The sequence below is a fragment of the Phyllostomus hastatus genome, unplaced genomic scaffold, assembly GCF_019186645.2.
Source record: "Phyllostomus hastatus isolate PE091 unplaced genomic scaffold, TTU_PhHast_1.1 phas_contig_16, whole genome shotgun sequence".
Classification (NCBI taxonomy): Eukaryota; Metazoa; Chordata; class Mammalia; order Chiroptera; family Phyllostomidae; genus Phyllostomus; species Phyllostomus hastatus.
In genome coordinates, this window is record NW_025333643.1 from 8,007,508 (window position 1) to 8,028,458 (window position 20,951).

At 39.6% G+C, this 20,951-nt stretch overlaps 1 protein-coding gene across 2 annotated transcripts in view; it reads right to left on the minus strand.

The window, feature by feature from the left end:
• Positions 1-20,218, minus strand: part of GRM7 (glutamate metabotropic receptor 7) — an 861,618-nt gene extending 841,400 nt beyond the window's left edge. For both annotated transcript variants that reach the window (XM_045832271.1, XM_045832270.1), the window contains exon 1: positions 19,394-20,218. In XM_045832271.1, coding sequence (XP_045688227.1) covers positions 19,394-19,912 — 519 coding nt within the window. In that variant the 5' untranslated portion in view covers positions 19,913-20,218. The remainder of the gene's footprint in view (positions 1-19,393) is intronic.
• Positions 20,219-20,951: the final 733 nt, after the last annotated feature.

Consider the following 20,951-nt stretch of genomic DNA (forward strand, 5'->3'; position numbering starts at 1 on the left):
AAATCTGATTGGTTATTCTTGTGTAAATGTGTATGTATGTGTGCTCTGATAATTTCATTTACTTGCCAGCAGAAGTCAAAATTTATATATGTAAATATGTCCTCAATTAAAAATTATTTACATATATAAATAATTTTAAATCAGGGAAAATATTTATATATAACAATTGTTATATATATATATATATATATATATATATATATATATATATATATATATATATATATACACATATATATATATCTCCATCCATCCAGTGGCTAATATTTTTCCAATGAATTGTAAAGGAACACCATTTTCTAATCTTAGTAGTAGAATGTCAGCCTACCTAATGCGTCATTTAATGAGCATTACTCAAAAAACCATTTGTTTAGCCAGTGACATACTCATGGGAGATGGTAGGCTCTAGAACCTTTGTCAAAAGCTGATCCATAGGAGAGAAGAAAAGGCACTTGTTTAGTTTGTAAAAAGTAGTAGTAGTTGGGGATGGCAGGCAGCTACATATACATGATGTCCATGTATATGTAGTACCACCAAGTCCATGATTGCATCTACTTTCCATCCAAACCCAAAGCCTTTCTCACATTAATTCCAGGCAAAATTATAAGATCGAAGTGTACTGTTATACCATGGCATCAAGATACCTCTGAACTAATACAAGGATGTCTTGTTTTAGTTGATGTGGGCTTACCTAGGCTCTCTGCACCAAACCCCTCCCCCATACCAGGAAAACTAGTCCAAGGCTTCTCTGACTGCTGTGGGAAAGTCAATGAAAGGGACACTTGATCTACTATGATGTACCCTTGCACACAGTAAACATTCAATATATGTCAAATGAATGAATGAATGAACGAATGAGCGAATTGGTGTCATAAAGCAGACCTCATACTTATCTGAGAAAAATGCCATTCAATAGGCTGGAATTCCTCCCTAACCCACATCCCTGCAAGCTTCAAATCAAACAATTATAAAAAGTTACAGCTTAGGGAATTGTAGAGATGATCTAGTACAGTCTCACAGCGTTATGCAACTTTAATTTAGCAGGAAAATCACTGATTTGGGAGTCAGAGAGACCTGAGTCCAAGTTTTACTTCTACCATATTTTAATGAACAAATAATCACTTCTGAGGCTCTGTTCCTTATGTGAATTATAGGGGATCATAATAATACATATTTTAACATATGACTATCAAGGGATTAAATGATAGAATCTATTTGCAATGCTCAGCAAAGTATCTTGCACCTGGTAAGCAAGCACTCAAGACATTAACTAATTAATATTAATAGTGAAGAAATGAAAATAAAATTCAGGAAACTGACTCTCCTACCCTAGTGGTCCCAGTGAACATAATGACTTTCTTCCATTCAACCTACCTTCTTCCCAATTAAGACAAAAGTGAAGAATATCAACAAATTAGAACACTTTGAAAATATATTTATACCTCCTGATGAATGTATTACACAAATAAAACAATTGATTACTTCTGAAGAAATATTAAAAAACTCAAATTCTTTATGCTAGTACTCTGGAAAACCAATTTATGGCTCCAAGATGCACTTTCCCACCCAGCCCACACCTGAGAAGATCAAATGATATTGATATCCTTATAAATGGAAAAGTCACCCACTGGAATACTGGTACTGAGTCATGTCCCATACAAGTGGCAGCAGTCTGAGAGGAAGCAATAGCTCCAACACGAGGAGGGACACTGCCCCAGATCTGTGGTTCTTAAGCCTGACTGCTGAGTGCAGAGTGAATAGATTAACAACAACCACAAAGAATAGATCCCTGGAAAAAGGGAGGAACAGTGGACTGGAGACACTTTAGGAGAGTCTGGGGACAGAGACTTTGGGGAGAGAATTGAGAGAGTAGCCACCAGGATACCAGTGCAGAGTCAACCCCCATCTGCAAGCAGCCATCCAGCTCAGGCAGACCTCTCCCCTCCAAGTGGCAGCAGCCTGAGGGGAAACAACAGCCCCAACCACAGGAGGGATACTTCCCTGATCTATGGTGCTTAAGTCTGACTGCCAAGTGCAGAGTGACTAGATTAACAACTGAAGGAGACAACCACAGACAGTAGGTCCCTGGCAGCCTTAGAGTAGGCTGCCTAAGGTTGGGATCAACATCTGACGTCACCAGGGGAGGATCCAGAAAAATAAACAGTGGTAAATACTAGAGGCTACTGAGATGAAATCAGCTGTGGTCTTCTCCATATTTGTGATATTTCTTTCCTGCATAGCTTTTTAACATTGATTTCTTAACCATCAAGTTTGTACATATTAAGTCACTAGATTTTATACTATAGTTTATTTCTATCCTTTCTTATAATAATCTTAAACTCTTTACACCCTTACTAATACTGGTTCATTTGTTGTTGATAGTGGCATTGCTGGGATGGAGAGATATTTTTGCAGATATTTTTGCAGATATGGATTTCTTTCTTGGGCTTTTGGTTTTGTTCTGGTAGCTCCTACACAACAGCATACAAGATGTGGTGGGCAGAGTGACCCTCAATCAACTAGCTGGAGGGAAGGACCCACCAAAGGATAATCCAGCAACAATCAAAACCCAATTATATCCAGACAGCCAACATAAATGGCATAAAGGGCATCCCAAGAACACCAAGTTCAGGAAATCCAGGAGACTGCACCAATGAATTTCACAGGTCTCCCACAATAGAAGTCCACACCACAAATTCAGGGAGTCAAACAAATCAATTTAAGAAGCAGAAACAAAAAAGGAAAGTCTCACAAGTAATTGGAAGGCAAAGAAACAACCCCCAATTGAAATGAAAGGAGGGATCCTCAGAAAGATTGCTAGATGAAATAGAGACAAGTCAACTATCAGATACTGAGTTCAAAACAGTGGTTGTAAGGAAGTTCAATGAGCTCAGTGAGAATTACCAAAAGGTACAGGGAAACTACAAAGAATTTACTGCAAACTATATCATCATGAAAAAAGGACAGAAACTAACAATTACAAGAGGAAGTGAAGGATAGGATTTCTGAATTGAAGAACATAGTAGAAGGAAACAAAAGGAGGCTAGATGAAGCAGAGGATCAAATCAGTTAGCTGAAAGAGAAGGTAGAAAAAAACTCCCAGAAAGGGCAAGAAAAGGAAAAAAGGCTCAAAAAGAATGAAAGGGGCTGAGGGAACTGCAGGACAATATGAAACAAAACATTATCTGTATAATAGGAATACCAGAAAGAGAAGAAGAGGAGCAAGGAATAGAAACCCTGTTTGAAAAAAATGACAGAAAGCTTTCTAAACCTGGAGAGGGGAAAAACCATGCAAGCTCAGGAAACACACAGGGTCTCAATCAAGATGAACCCAAAGAAGCTGACTCTAAGACATATCATAATTAAAATACCAAGTTTTAAAGACAAAGAGAGAACCTTAAAAGCAGCAAGGGAAAAACAAAAAGTAGCACACAAGGGAGCCTCAATAAGACTAGCAGCTGATTTCTCAATACAACACTATAAGCCAGAAGGGAATGGCAAAATATATTCCAAATAATGAAGAGCAAAGGCCTGCAACCAAGACTACTCTACGCAGCAAGGCTGTTGATTAAAATGGAAAGCAAAATAAGGAGCTTCCCAGACAAAAGAAGGCTAAAAGAATACATCTCATTCAAACCAGCATTGCAAGATATGCCAAAGAGACTGCTTTAAGAAGAGAAAGAGACACAGTGAGAGAGAAAGGAACAAAGGTAAAAAGGAAATAAAATGGCATTGAATAAGTACCTATCAATAATAACCTTAAATGTGAATGGATTAAGTGCTCCAATCAAAACATAGGGTAGCTGAATGAACAACAAAACATGACCACACTTATGCTGCCTACAAGGAATCCACCTCAGAACAAAAAAGCTATACAAACTGAAAGTAAAAGGCTGGAAAAAATATTCCAAGAAAATGGATAGAAAAAAGCTGGGGTAGCAATACTTATATCAGACAAAATAGACTTCAAAACAAAGGCCATAAAAAGAGATCCAGAAGGACACTTCATAATACTCAAGGGAAGAATCCATCAAGAAGACATAAACACAATAAACATATATGCAGCTAACATAGGAGCACCCAAATATATAAGAAAAATTTTGGAGGACTTCAAGAAAGATATAGACAGTAACATACTTATACTAGGAGATTTTAACACCCCACTATCAAAAATGGATAGATCTTCCAAACTAAATAACAACAAGGGTATTGCAGCATTGAACAATGCCCTAGATCAAATGGAATTAATTTATATATATAGTAACTTTCATCCCAAAGAAGCAAAATACACATTCTTTTCAAATGCACATGAAACATTTTCAAAGATCAACCAAATGATAGGACACAAAATAAGCCTCAACAAATTCAAGAAATTTGAAATCATATCAAGCATTTTCTTAGGTCACAAGGGCCTGAAATTATAAACCAACCTCAAGGAAAAACTCAAAAAACACTCAAATTTGGGGCAATTAAATAGCATGCTATTAAACAATGAATGGGTCAATGATGAGATCAAGAAGGAAATCAAAGAGTTTCTTGAAAAAAATAAAATTGAACACACAACAGTCCAAAACTTATGGGACACAGGGAAGGCAGTCTTGAGAGGGAAGTTCATAGCAATACAGGCCTACCTAATAAAGATACACACATTTCAAATAAACAACCTAATTCTACATCTATAAGAACCGGAAGAAGAACAACAAACAAAGCCCAGAGTGAATAGAAGGAAGGAAATAACTAAGATTGGAAAAGACTTAAATGACATAGAGACTAAAAGAACAATTCAAAGGATCAATAAATTCAGGAGCTTGTTCTTTGAAAAGATAAACAAAATCGACAAGCCTTTAAGCAGACTTACCAAGAAAAAAATAGAGAGAATCCAAATAAACAAAATCAGAAATGAAAGAGGTGAGATTACAACTAATACTTTAGAAATACAAAGGATTTTAAGAAAATACTACAAATAATTATATGCCAAGAAATTTGAAATGGACATATTTCTAGAAAAAAATATTATCTTCCAAAACTGCATGAAGAAGAAGCAGAAAGCCTGAATAGACTGATAACAGCTGGTGAAATCAAAGCAGTAATAAAAAAAATCTCAAGGCACAGAAGAGTTCTAGATTGGACAGTTTCACAGGAGAATTTTACAGAACATTTAAGGTAAAGCTAACCCCTAACCTTCACAGACTATTCAAAAAAATCCAAGAAGAAGGGAGACTCCCAAACTCCTTTTATGAAGCCAGCATTATCCTAATCCCAAAACCAGATAAAGGCACTACAAAGAAAGAAAACTACAGACCAATATCATTGAGGAACATAAACTTAAAATCCTCAGCAAAATGTAGCAAACAACATCCAGCAATACATTGAAAAGATCATACATCATGGTCAAATAGTATTCATTCCAGGGATGCAAGGATGGTACAATATTTGCAAACCAATAAATGTAATACATCACATAAACAAAAGAAAAGACAAAATCACATGATCATAACAATAGATGCAGAAAAAACATTTAATAAATTACAACATACATTTATGATATAAACACTCAGCAAATTGGGAGTACAGGGAGCATACCTCAACATAATAAAGGCCATACATGAAAAACCTGCAGCCAACATCAATGGGCAGAGACTAAAATTTCCCACTAAGATCAGGAACAAGTCGAGGGTGTTTGCTTTCACCACTCCTATGCAACATAGTATTGGAAGTCCTAGCCACAGCAATCAGACAAGAAAGTCCTTTTATTTAGCCATTTAAATTGGAAAGAAGGAAGCAAAACTGCCATTGTTTGAAGATGACATACATGACAGTATACACAGAAAACCCTATAGACTTCACCAAAAAACTACTCAACCTAATAAGTGAATTTGGCAAAGCAGCAAGATACAAAGTCAATATTTAGAAATCAAAGGAATTTTGTACACCAATAATGAAATATCAGAAACATCAGGAAAAAAATCCCATTTACTATAGCAACAAGAAAAATCAAGTACCTAGGAATAAACCTAAACAAGGAGGTAAAAGAATTGTATCCAGAAAACTACACAACACTAAAGAAAGAAATTAAGGAAGACAAAAACAAATGAAAGCATATACCGTGTTCATGGATTGGAAGAATTAACATCATCAAAGTGGCCATACTACCCAAAGCAATGTACAGATTCAGTGCAATCTCTACTAAAATACCAATGACCAAAAAACTTGGTTTTATTAGTGTATGTTAAAATAAGGTAATGAAGTACAGAACTTAAAAAAAAATTACATGAAGATGTAGAACCTCTACAATACTCCCATAAAAATAACCTGCTAGTAATTTATTTAAAAAGTTTTCCTTAGAAGAAAGCATTTTCTGTATAACTTTTAATGTATTGTTTTTGAGCACGATTCAACAAAATTCAAATGAATAACTGCAGAAGGCCTGCCAGAAGAAATGCATCAGTTACATGCTGCAGGAGATAATTGTTCTGCAGGATGAGTAAGACCCTATACTTGACCTCAAATAAATTAACATTAAATAGAGTGGATGAGTCATGTAAAGAACATAAGAATATTAAAAGGCAAAGGCAGGTACCAAAAGGAATTTGTGGGGATTTTTAAGAAAATAAAATATTAGTTAACTGATTCTGGAAAGGGTGAAAGGAATAGATTCCTTTGGTTTTTGAAAGGTCCCCTTCATTCCCTTCCTGCAACAGGCGAGGAGGATGTGGGGATTAGAGGGAAATGAGAACAGAGAATCTTCTCTACTCTTTTCGGAGCGGCTGGAAGATTTCTTTACCAGGATGTGGTATAATAGTTTGGAGCATGGAAAAAGTAGATTTATAGTTGTTCATATGGAAAATAATTAATGAATAATAATACAAGAATAAACTGTTACATGTACTCAGGACTGTAAACCTACTTTTGCCCACTCCCATTTAAGAACTCTTCAGGTCAGAGAAATAGGAGTTTGGGAGCCTGGCTTCATCTCTTGCTATGTTTCAAGTTATTTATCTTTTCAACACTTCAGTATATTTATCTGTAAGATGAGGATGGTAAGTGTTTCTTACCTGAATATGAAAACAATGTGATATAAAGAGGATGATAAGTGTTTCTTACCCGAATATGAAAACAATGTGTTATAAATATGAACAGGGCTAAGTTTGGTGCCTGGCACACAGAAAGTACTCAGTGTGGTGTGACAATGATGGCAATGTTGATGGTGGCAGTGGCAGTATGAAATTTTTCCCCCAAACCTGTCTCTGACAGGAAGTTGAAGAACCTCTGGGTTCAGGATGCTTTATGTATAAGCAATGTTTGATAATTGTAAGCTGGCTGTACAAATGGTTATGTGCCATCTGAGAAAAGGAAGGGCCACAGATTCGCTCAACTACTTAATCATATTAGTAATAGTAGCAGTCATGGAAGCTAAAATGTATTAAGTACTTACTATATGCCAAACAATGTGCTGAATGGTATAATTTATTCATTTATTACTCACAACAATGCTATGCAGTAGATCCTAATATAATTTCTTCCTTTCAGATGTACAGTGAGGCTCAGAGAGTTTACAACAAGCACCTAAGGTTACACCTTCAGTGTGTGATGACAGTGAGTTCAAATCCAGTCTGTCTTACTTGTTCTTAATCATGGAAGTATACAATTAAACATTTTTCCCTTTACCTGATTCTCCTTCTGAAGCCTAAATATTTCACTTGGCTCTATGGGTGAAGAAGAGAGAAAATTCTCTGTCTTTGGCCCTGCTTGGCCTCAACATCTAACTTCGCTTCTCAAAACAGGAATTGTTTCAATAGACAGCAGTAAATGGTGCGTCCTGGTAAAGCCACCTTGATGACTAGAGGTCAAAGACCAGTGGAAGCAAATGCTATCATGACTCTACCCTTGTACAGAAACATGACAAGGATGAGAGTTGGAGAATAATGGAATAAGGCATAAGGATGATAGCAGTAATACCTGGCATGATGATGATGATGACAATGATAATAATAATAACAATGACACTATAATAAATAGACCACACAGTGCTCTAAGCATTGTATTAAGTACTCGGCAATGGTAACTTCATCTAATCTTGAAAACTGTTCTATGAGGATGGAATATCATTATGATTATTTTACCAAAGGGAATACTGAGGCTCAGGTAATGAAACAAATTGCCCAAGCTTATGTGGCTACCAAGTGCAAAGTAGGGATTTAAACTATGCCCAGAACCTACAGTCTCAACCATTACACCATATTGCCTTCTGAAGAAATTCCAATAATCTTTCCCCATAACCCACTCCTGCACTCTAAACTTAAATAAGTCCAGGACAAAAAGAGAGCAAGCCTGAAGAGTGACAGCTTAGGGAGTGCCAAACATTTCAACACAATGTTGTTTGCTTGTTAAGATACCATACAATTCTTGCCCTGGCTGATGTGGCTCAGTAGATTGAGTGTTGGCCTGTGAACTAAAGGGCTACTGGTGTGACTCCCAGTTGGGGCACATGCCTAGGTTGTGGGCCATGTCCCCATTGCGGAGTGCCTCGATAGGCAACCATAAATTGATGTTTCTGTTCCTCTCTTTCTCCCTTCCTTCCCCTCTCTCTAAAAGTAAATAAATAAAATCTTTTAAAAAGATACAATTCTTGTGATAACTTTCGCAACCAATTATTAAGAAACAGGAAGCAAAGGTAAGTATGTCCCTGCTTATAAGGAAAGTAGGACAGCATATTTAACATCGGGCTTATATATTTCTGAAAATGTGGCCCCAGTAGGCATACACACTATCAGATTCTTTCCCCACCTACCAAATCCAGAAGCAATATATAATTTTCATGTCATTTTTAATAGTTCCACTGTTCTCATGCCTGTGGTTAATCCTCTGGCCTCTTCCTTTCTCCATTTTTGTACAGAAAGACACTAAGTCAGTGCTGATGAGAAAAGGGTGTGTTAAGAAAGGGAGCCATGGTGCCTCAATGTTTTGTACTTTTTTCATCTTAATTCTATTATGCCAACTCTACTGAACTTAATTATAGTGAATACAAAATTACACAATTACCCTCTGTTCTGTTCTTCAGATGCTATATTTTGATAAAATTTACTACATGCTGCTTCCCCTGAACACTAGAAATAGATGTGTTGATATAAAATTTGTTATAATTACAATTAAAATATAGTTTACATAATTATAGTGTTAAAATAAAATTATAGATGTGCAGAGACAATGTGGTCATGCATTTTTTTTAGTATAAGTACATGTTTAGACCAATATCTGGTAGCCAAATGAATAAGGAACACAATTTTGGTTTAATTACAAAGGCTATTTAAGGATTTTCAAATACCTAAATGGAGCTCAAAACCAGTGAGATAAAATTTTAACATCATGTTTTCAATTGCAAAGTGAATAAAAGATATGAAATTCCTGGTAAAATTATTCAAAGTAGCTACCCATACGGATATTATAAGACAAGCACATTACTTTTCCCTGAATACTGGGACAACTGCTTTAACTTTAATAATGATTTATATCAGTGATGCAAATTCTCCCCTGAGTCTGATGAGGCGTGTGTGTGTGTGTGTGTGTGTGTGTGTGTGTGTAATTGCACTGAACTACATTGTTCACAATTACTTCTAATTAAAGAGGTACATTATCACAACTAACTTAAACCTTACAAAATGTGGTTATGGCTGCAATATCAGAGTGAAAGGGAGGAGACTGGAATGTTCACTCTAAATGTTTTCAGTTATGATGTCTTGACTAAAATGGCTCACAAAAACTAGTAAAATATGTGACACCATTTTGCTCAGTTTTAATGTAAATAGAAACTAGAGTTGACCCTTGATTAACTCAGGTTTGAGCTGCATGTTTCCACTCATATGCAGATGTTTTTCAATAAATATACAGTCAATCCTTTGTATCCAGGGCTTTTACATCTACAGATTCAACTAACTATGGATCAAAAATAATATTTTTGATCTGTGATTAAAAGTTCACAGAGGTGAAGGGCTGACTGTATTCATTTTTCTGTACCATTTATATAAAGGACTTGATCATCTGTAGATTTTGGTATTTGCAAGGGTCCTAGAACTAATCTCCCACAACACCAATGGGCCACTGAGTTTTTGAGGAGTCAGAAGTTACATGTGTATTTTGGACTGTGCAAGAGGGCCGGTGCCCCTAAACTACATGTTGTCATGGGTCAACTGACTACATGTACAGAATTTTTTTCATTTCAGACCATTATTTTTTAGCTGTTATTAAATTTTTAGAGAACACATTGTTCATCATATTACTACATTTAATCTTTATAATGACACTTCCATGTAACTGTTCTTAATATCTTTATTTTGTTAAAACATATCTTTAGACCTTTCTTCAGAACCACAGACAAGCATATACAACTGTATATTCAACATCTCTACTTGGATCTCAAGAAAACATCTCAAATTATATGTCACCAAAACTAATCTTTACTGTCCTAAATATATTTCTTCCTAAGCTTTCCCCCTCTAAGGTGATAACTTCAACATTCCAGTGGCTCAGTCCCCAAATCTTCTATTTGCCCTTGTCCTCTTTTTTCCTCTAGTGTCTCATGTTCAATTCCTAAGAAATGCTGTCACAACCTTCTAAATTTGCCACTTTTTGGAACATCTGCTGCTAACAGCCTAGCTCAAGTCACCAACATCTATCTTGTAGACATCAGCAATCTCCTCTTCAGATTCTGATTCCATCCTTTCTCCCTATCCTCAATACCATAGATAGTCTTATTATTTTAAAACAAGAGGCAAATTTTGGAGCCTCTGTGCTAAAGTCCTACCACTGGTTGCCTACATTTAGAGTAAAAGATAAAATCCTTGTCATGGCCTCCAAGGACCTGCCCAATCTACCCCATCACACCTCTGCCCTTAAGCCCTCCTGCTGCCCCTTCCTCCCCAATAACTCAGACATTGTGACCTCCCAGCTATTCCTCTAACCTGCCAAGCATATTTTTGCCTTAGAGTTTTGACACTGGTAGCTCCTGTTCTCAGCATGTGGCCTCCCCCGAGTCCCTTGGACAACTCTCTCATTTCAAGTCTTTGCTCAAATGTCAACTTAAGAAATCTATCCTGAATACCCTATTTAAAATTAGAACCCACCTGTACACCCCTCCAGCACTCACAACACAATACTCTTCAGTGCTCCCGATCCCTTTCCTTATCCCATAGCACTCATCAACTTGTACCATCAGATTTATTTATAATTCTCATCTGTTCCCACATGACAGTGTAACCTGAGATGAGAGAGGGAAGAAGTGAGAGAAGAGAGAGGGAGACAGAGAGGAAGGAAGGAAGGAAGGAAGGAAGGAAGGAAGGAAGGAAGGAAGGAAGGAAGGAAGGAAGGAAGGAAGGAAGGGAGGAAGGGAGGGAAGGAGGGAGGGAGGGAGGGAGAAAGGGAGGGGAAAGAAATAAAAAGAGAGAGAGAGAAAGAGAAAGAAAGAAAGAAGAAAGAAAGAAGGAAAGAAAGAAAGAAAGAAAGAAAGAAAGAAAGAAAGAAAGAAAGAAAGAAAGAAAGAAAGAAAGGAAAGAAAGAAGGAAGGAAGGAAGGAAGGAAGGAAGGAAGGAAGGGAAAGAAAGGAAGAAAGAGAAAGAGAAAGACTTGTCTATTTTATTTATTGGTAGGTACTAGCATGTAGAACAGTGCATATGGGGGTACTTAAAAATATTTCTGGAAAAAATACAGATGAGAAAACTTGTAGTAAAGCCAAAAACATTTAAGTAACTTCCTCAAGGTTCTGTAGCTAGAAAAGAGTCACAGTGGAATTCAAACTGGGGGCTGGCCAACTTCAAGGCCTACTGCTCTCAGCCTCCTTGCTGTCTTAGGTCCATGAACTTCATGGCTGATTTAAGCAATGCCATGGGAACTCTCATTTCATTGAGTAGTACCACTAAAAGTAAATAAGTAAGTAAGTAAATAAATAAATAATAAAACACAGAAAAGTGAAATCCAGCATAAATTATAATGGTAACTTTACAGCAAATTTAGCAATAGTGACATTTAATGATAGTATAATAATAATAAAATAACAACTTTTAAATGAACTGAACACTTATTGCATGCTTGGCACTAGGCACTAGACTTGGCACTAGAATATTTCCATGGATGTTTCCTGCAATCCTTACAAATATTCAATCAGGAAAGTATATTTTATTATCCCCATTTCAAAGATAAGGAAATTAATGAGAAAGGTGTGGTACCTGTTTGATCACAGTCATACATATAATAACCAGTAAGTATACATTTAAATTCAGGTCTAACTCCAGAATTTTACTCTCAGGCCATACATAAAAATTTTGATAAGTCCTTTGATAAAAGTGATTTTTCTACTAGAAAACATCCTACATCATGTCTTCCTATACTAATACCTTCAGACCATAACCTACTTTAAAACATGATAAAAAGGTTTAAATATTACTTTAATAAATTTAAATATTTACATCTAAACAATAATACAGAAAAGCAGGCTGAGCCCTTTGATGTGGTTTTCTTGCTATCTCCTATCAAGACCAAGAGAAAAAGCCAGCAGCCACACAATGGAGATAGAGAATTCTGTAAATGATCAATTATAAAACTATTACACTGCAGCACTATTATAGCAACAGGAAAAAATAATCCATTAAACTTAAAATTCTCCTACTCCTCACTCTGCAGCCCACACAAACATTAATGTTGCATTTATTAGGATATATTTCATGTGCTCTATCAACTTGACTTTCAGCAATTGTATTAATACAGTCCTCTCACTTTTCACATATATCTGAATGATGGATTTCTCCACTTGAGGTCTGTAAAAAAGTGGAGTGAATGAAATAAAGTTTAGGAAGAGCCATCATAATCCATAATAATGGACTTGAATCAGGGCAAAAAGAACATCTTTGCTCATTTATTTGAATGAAAAGTCTACTATATATTTATTGTCTGCATACAGGGATACCTGTTGAATGATGAAGAACAAGCATCTTTTATTTGGAGCTGAGGATTTGTATGCTCAAGTTTCTATGGACCCACAGATTTAATCTTGTTTTACAACTGAAAATATTATATCTTTCTGTAAACAGATGTGGTTAAGCAATCAGCCTCTTTGATGTCTTTAAGCCACTATAATTCCAGGGTAGACAAATCTATAATCACTTTAAGCATTCCTACATTTGTACAACAACTGAGCAGTATGCGTAGTGGTTAACAACCTGGATATTGTCAGACAAATCTAAGTTTGAATCTAGACTTTGACACCTGCTATGTGATTTTGAGTTATGAGAATCACTTGCTTCAGCTACACAACAGGGATAAAAATATGCCCTTCACAGGACTATTGTAAAGATTAAATGAGATGAGATATTTATAGTACATCACATAGTGAGGACTCAGATTATTATTATGGTCACTACTATTCTTAAAAAAAAATTAGAACTTCTGATCTCCTAAAATAAGGTATGTGTCCTGTGTCATTGTAATCTCATGTATTTTATTTTTGATCTTATAATCTTTATCCAAGAAACATTTAGTATTAGATATAATTGAAAGGAGATTACTTGCCAAACATGGACATAACTTAATATTAAGTGTGCTGGTACAGTACTCTTCTCAGATAAATATTTACCTATAAAAAGATTTTATACTTTTGTGTTTTTATTAAGTGCATAAAATACATATTTATTGTGCTAATTGACCAAGTCCATGAATTAATTAGTCTGACTATATGTTGCATAAATGTCCTTTAAAATAATAAACATGCACATTTTAGTTGTTAGGAAAATGTGTTTACAACTGTTCTTTTTTGCCTTTTAAAGTAAAAGAGGATGAGAAGTAGAGTTAGGCTTGATGCTTACTATAGACTGACCCAGGAGTTTAATGTACTTTGTAGTCCATTATGCCATGAAAATGCTTCTGTGCCCTGGGGATATTCAACACAAGATTTGCTTTAATGAAAGAAACCAAGAATGATTCTAATGCTTCCAAAGAGAAGACTTAGAGGCTAGAGTTTACATCAGAAAGTGTTTGCTGTCTCTCTCAACTGCATCAAGATGAGAAAAATGTGAAATGCTTAGAACTAAAACAGTAAATGTTGGGAAAAGTGGGGAAGAATGCGTAGTTTTGAATATCCCAAACTTGGGCTAGAAGGATTATATTTAAAGTAAAGAAGATATCAGATGTTATTATTCACTTGAATTCCAGTCAGTGGACCTTACATAAATGTAGGAAATAGGCTGTTGTAGGTATGGCACTTTCAATTGCTTTCAGTATGGCTAACAGAAAATTTTAAGGAAAAAGAAAAAAAAGCAAGTACTAGAAATTGGAAGTTCAGGGATGCAGTTAGAGTCCTTTGGATTTAGGAAGTCCAGAATACCCATAGAGCTCTCTGGCTCTCTCCATCACTCAGCCCTGCTTACCACAGCATGAATTTTTTCCCCATAGAGTCTCTTTTTAGTTGGATGACCACTGGGAGTTCTGAAGTCATATCTCCACAGCTTAGAAATTCCAGAGAGAAGAGACAATTTCTCCATTTCTCTTTGACAGAAAAGTTTGGGGGAGGATTCTGACAGGCTGAGCCAAGACCACATGCCTATAGTTGAACCAATCATACCTGGGGCCAGGGAGGAGGCCCTGTGTTTTCCAAAAGAAAAGCCTGGTTTTTTTTTGCAGGATAAAAGGGTATAGGATACTAAATAATGTAAGCTATATCTGCTACTCCATCATTCTTACTCCCTGCCCCATGTCATACCCATGCAGTAAGTTGATCTAGGCAGCCATTTTCCTCATCATTATCTTTAAGGTATATCACTGAGGAGCACACTGACAAACAAATAAGGGAAAAGTCTAAATATGGGAAATCATTCACTAAGATAGTTATGTGAAAATATATCCTTAAAATGTTCCCTCAAGCTCACTCAAATGTTGAAGGTGGGAGCTGGAAATACAACATTATGGGATTTGACAAGCCCAGGTTTTCTCCAACCTAAACTGTAACACAAAGACAACAAAGACTCCTAGATACTACATTTTCTTAAAGAAAAAAATCAGATAAGGAAAATAAGGCCTATAAAAATTAAGTGACTTATTAGGGTAAGAAAGTTAACTAATGGCAGGATTGAGACTAGAGCATACTTTGTGTAATCTGGCTACAGTCTTTTAAATCCATGACAAAACCTATATATGTAAAAATAGAGCACTTGTAATTTGTTAAACTCTAAATGTTTTAAAAGTCGAATTAGAGGCATCCACTATTTCAATGATTCTTGAAGAAAAAATGTCCAAAGACATCCTGATTGTATGAGTACATACACATAAAATACACATGGAGGTATCTTCAAATATAGTATGTGCTTATGTCTTTTCCTTCGCTCTCTGCTCTTTTTAAAAATGTCCCTTTAAAAATTGCCCACTCACCATCTGTTAGGTAAATTTCCTGAAACACAGTAAATGTGGAGGAAGAGATTGTTATAGAGACTATTCTAAATGGCACTGAAATCTATATTTATGAAATTTTAAAAAGAGTAGGTTAGAGTTGCTTTAAAAAAACACACAATAGTAATACCACACCATACTTGGTACCCAGTTCTATCCAATTATGTAAGATAGATAGGGAGATAGATGACTAGATAGATACATAAGAAAAAAAGAAAGAACACTAGGCACTTATGTACAAAATGCCCCAAAAGCTTGAGATAATATTCAAGCTTCAATGGACAGAAAGAAAACACTTACAAATTTACAAATGTATTTCATTTAAGGTATAAGATCCATGGGTTTAAATTTGCAATATGCTCCAACAAAGGTCAAGTGGTCTAGTTTTTCCATCTAGTTGCTTTTGATGGAACAAGACTGAAGCAGATGCGATTCAATTCCAAGTCTACAGCTCAGACTATGACAGTACACTGAAATATTGTTCATTCAGAGTCAGGATGTAGCATTTGTTCTCAAGTCAAAAACAGAGTAGCTTGAATAAAAACATTCCTGCTATTTTCTACTATAATATATTTTACTTACAGCCCATAAAACAGTGGTCAGGGGATTTATCCTCCAGGCACAATATTATATAAGCTCTCGTTTTTAGCCATCCCCACTCTGTAATTATTTTTAAAATATGTTTCTTATAGTCGATATTAATCTACACTTAATCTTTCTTAGCATTATAGAGTATTATTTTATGTAGGTTCAGAAACAATTCTCCAGCAATTCCTACCTGATGGTTCTTTGAGGCTGAAAATGTAGCAGAGCAGGTACAGTGACTTAATTATAGTTGGCAGAACCCTGGCCACACACTACTTTCATTAGCCTCAAATTCCTGGATTTGAAAGACTCACTGAATATGATTCCTGTCCTCTGACATGTCAGTTACTAACCAATTCAGTGTGCAGAAAGAGAAGAGAAAGAGAGAAAAAGGACTTGCCCAGCTTATGTCTTTGGTCTGGAACACCAGCGAACAAGTGAGAATTTGAAGTCATAGACACTATTTACATTTGAGTAGACATTCTTGCCTAGGTCCTAAATGTCAGCAAAGAACTTCATTCCAGGCTTTGCTGGCAGCAGCAATGTTGGTTATATCTATTAGTATCTCATTACTCCTTCCTGCCCCCCAAGTGCTTAGCAGCCCCATTTAAGTCACTAAGTTATCCCTTCCTCAAGCCTAGCAGCTTATCTCACCATACATTTTTGTCTCAAATTATAGGTTTGGTATTGTCCCCACAGCAACCCACAGGGACTGGGGGGAAAAAGAACTTGAAACTCTGGAGAGCTAGGAATTCAATCATTTAAGGAGTTTCTTTTTTATAAGACATTCTTAATTGAGCTGAACCTAGCAACCCCAGAGAAGATTCACCTACTGCTCTTTTCCTCTCCCTAAATTGACTGTGCCTTTGAACAATGGGTCTGTATGCCTCTATTCTCCCTATTCATTTTGCAGCTTTACACAGTCTGGGAACCTAGGGGTTTGATTGCATGCCAGGAGCCTCTAAGATCACATGCATAAAAGGCTGCTATATATTTCAACATGGGCAATCATTAACCAATGCCCACACCAATAGTTATATCGAGCTTGCAGCATGGTCTACAAGTTGGTGCATTCCTCCCACTACCAGCCTCTTCTCAATAAAAGCAGGTGAAAACTGGAGGCTTCTTTTCTCCTCAGCTGTTCAATCCAGTATGAATATCTGCAATTTGCAAATTAGAGGAAAATGACAGTTTTCTCTGAATGGCTTTGCTCCCAACCCACACTGCTAATGCTAACATTTGGTTCCTTGCTTTCCCAGCCCAGGGCACTGGGAACTAAGAGTAAGGCAAGCTCTTTCTTTCCTCACAAGTGCCTCAAATTCACACACCAGAAGAGGAGTCAGCTCCGCCTGGAATCTTTTTCAGCACAGTCCTTCAACCTATTCTGCAATCTCTCTCTTGACTTTAACATTTCACTTTTTTTTTTCTGACAGACCGATCTGCAGTACTGCCATGCTCTGAGAAGACAGAAACAGACAGCAAAGTAATCTAAAAAATGCTAAACACCAAGGTGCCTTCAACCCCCAGGGTTCTGGAAAAACCTGTCATTTGCCCCAGGGGTTCTCAGGTGATTTCTGACCTAGGCCTCACCCTCAGCACTGCCCCCTCAAGTTGTCTAGGTTTAAGTGCAGGGATTAATGAAAGCACTTCTGGGTTTTGCTTTCAACAACTCAAGCTCTTCCTGAAAGTGCCAAGTCAGAGTGAAGGCTGACTAGGTCCAAAGCACTTTTGGGTTTGCAAACATCTAGTGATCTCCAAAATGGCATACTCAGGAGGTGTTAGAGTGGCTCAGACGTCCAGAGGCCATACCAGGCTGCAGCCTTGGAAGGCACCCCTCCTTCTGGCGCAAAAACAAACTTCACTCTTCTGGGAGCTGAGGTGGTGACAGCTTGACTCTCACAAAGAGTCCCCTCCAGTAATCTGACACCCTCAGGGAAAACACTTGAGAGAGAGCCAATTCTTTTAATGCGGGAGCACGAGGGCACCAGAGTCAGCCAGAACATCTGGGGGAGGGATTAATTGGGCCTGGGTACTACCAGGCAGGGAGAGAGCTATGCATTAGGAAGGGATCATCTCAAGACATAGATGAACACAAAACTTGTAGGTAGGGGTTGAGAAGGAGAAGAGAAGCAGATGTTGAAAGGGAGGGGGAAATAGAGAAAAAACAAAGCAGGGAGAAAGAGGAGAGAAAGGTACATAGGGAGGAACATGGAGAAACAAGGAGAAGGGAACCCACAATCACGCAGACCCAGAAATTCAATTTCTTAACCCCTAAAACCATCCATTTATACCCAAGGCAACACCGGAGCCACAGGGCAGAGGCTGCAGGAGCGGCTAGCTGGGGAGCACTGCAGTAGAACCCACTGCTCAGCTGCCCCATCCTCCTTCCTCGAATTTCGCGGTGGCCCTCGGGCGCCCGGAGCGGAGGGACACCGGCCTTGCTCTGCGCACCCCACTCGCTGCCTTTCTCCAGGACCCTGTCGTCCGGCTCCGGCAATCATCCTAGAAGAGGATTAGGGTTGGGGGTCTGCGTGAGGGAGGTCTTGGGAAAGGACGGACGGAGGGAGGAGGCAGCGAAAGCTATTTTGTTTCGCAGTTAGCATGAGCTCATCTCTGGCTCTGAAGTGGCAGGACTAGAAAGCTCATCGCCCAGCTCCTGCCGGTAGCCAGGACTGCAAATGTCATTTAGACCATGCAAACATTTGCTCACAGCAAATTACCAAGGGGGGGGTCACGTCTGCAGGTGGCATCTCTCCACTTGGGGAACGTCCCCATGCCTTCCCCCATGCCCTCGTGGAGACAGGCTACAGGTCGGGGAAAATCCAACCCAAGAGAGGTGGGCAATTATCATCCATATGTAGATGGAGAGCTAGCCCTCGGTTTAAGTAGTGCCTCCCTAAGCTCTTCTCCAAATTTTCCAAGGTAGCTGCGGCTTGCTGGGCGGCTTGGGGCTGGGAAGCTGGGGAGTTGAGAAATGCCTAGGTTCGAGGCGTCTTCTCATCTTTCATAGTCCATGTGCCTAACCGGCTCTCACGGGAGCCCGGCACTTTTACAAGCCTGTTTTCGGACCATATTTCACTCTAATGCAAACCCATTTAAATCATCGCCTTGTTTTTCGCAGATTGCTTCTTGTAAATGGGGTCATAAATCCAGGATGTCAAGCCGGGTGGAGTGAAGCGCGGACAGGGGAGAGATGGAAGGGAAAAGAACCAAGCAGGGAAGGTACCTCCTTGGGTGGGGTGGAAGGGATTCGGCAGGATCTCCAGGGTGGAAATGCGCGAAGGCTGACCTGACCCTGCACCCCTGGAGTCAAAACCAGCTTTCTAGAATAAAGAGCGCGGGAAGTGAAGCGCACTCTGCCCCTGAGGAAGCGCCCCCCTACCTGGAAAAGCCTCAGAATGTTGGCTACCATGATGGAGACCGAACTCCCCGAAGCCCCAATCACTCCAACTACTTTCTCCGGCTTGACGAAAACCGGAGGCTCCCCGTTGGTGCAGCGCACATCGGAGGTGTCCTTCTGGATAAGCGCCTGGACGAAAGTGAGCGACTGTTCCAGCGCATAAGTGTCCCTAGAACAAGTGTCCAGGATCCGCGCGCCCAGCGTCACGTTGGGCAGCAGGTTGGGATCGCTGTTGATCTGGTCCAGGGCGTAGAGCATTGCTTCCAGCCTGTGGATCCCGTTCTCCCTCTTGATGTCGCCGCAAGGGACTCCGCTGGGACCCTTGGCATGCACTGGGAACAGCCCCCCGAGGGTGACGTCCCCCTCGATCCGGATAGAGTGCGGGGCGTACATCTCCTGGCCACGCGCCGCCGCCGCCAGCGCGCACAGGAGCACCTCCAGCACGCAGCAGGGGAACTTCATCAAAGTCAGGACGCGGAGCAGCTTCCCCAGCTGGACCATGCTGCTCCGGCTGCTGCGGTGGCGTTGGCGGCGGCGCCGGAAGGGACCGTGGTGGAATCACCGGGGTCCAAGCCCCTTGGGGTAAGCTTCTGCGGGGAAGCCCAGGGGTTCCTGCTGGCACTGAGGGTGAGGGAGGGGCTGTGGGAGAGTGTGGGGGGTCCCGCGGCGCCAGCTAGCTTGGGGCGCCGTGCGCTCTCGGTTCGGTTCGCTGGCCGGCGCTCCGCGCTGGCGCTCTCCGACTAGCTGCTCGCGCTCTCCTACAGCCCAGCACTGGGGAGAGGGCAAGGATTGCTATCGCTTTAAATGGTCGTTCGGCTCCCTCTCCTCCTCCTCCCACTCTCTCCCTCCCTCGCTAGTTCTCGGTCTCTCCCCACCCTTCCCAGCGCCCGCCCTCCCCACTGGTTTGCATCATCACGCAGGGAGGGGCTGCGTGCTGAGTAAGGGGGGGCATGGGTGGGTGGGTGGGTGGGTGGCGGTTCGAGGTGGGGGTTGTGGAGGAGTGCTTGCGATTGGGAGTTTCTAGGTCCCCAGGGAATCTAAGGATTGCTGGTCGCCAGCGAGGGATGAGCTCTTGCCCTCATCTCTCAGTAGACTCCTCTTGATCGCCCGCCTGCACCCACACACACAGGAGTGGCGTCAGCCCTGAGATGGGGCCGGGAGGTCTGGTGCTGACAGCTCTCAGCCCTGAGGTCCAAAGCCCCGGTTGTCAGCTCGGAGAGAACGCCGGGGAGTCGCAAGGTGGAGAAACCAGTGATGGAGGGCAAGGGAAAGACCCTCTCTACTGCTGATCCATCTGTGCCAGTTTCTCTCAAGAAAAAGCGTATATACCCGTAGGACCCTGATACATGACTTACAGAACCTTTACTCAGGCCAAGAAACTGGGCCAGCCTGTAGGAATACATACGGACAAGAAACGTTAGGAATGAAACTACTACATTCTTGGTCCTCAGGATTTACTGGGACCAGAGCCAGATGAACTAACCGAAGTCGCCACTAAATCTGTGGTGGAAGCCTCACACTTGCCCCCTTTCTTCATTTG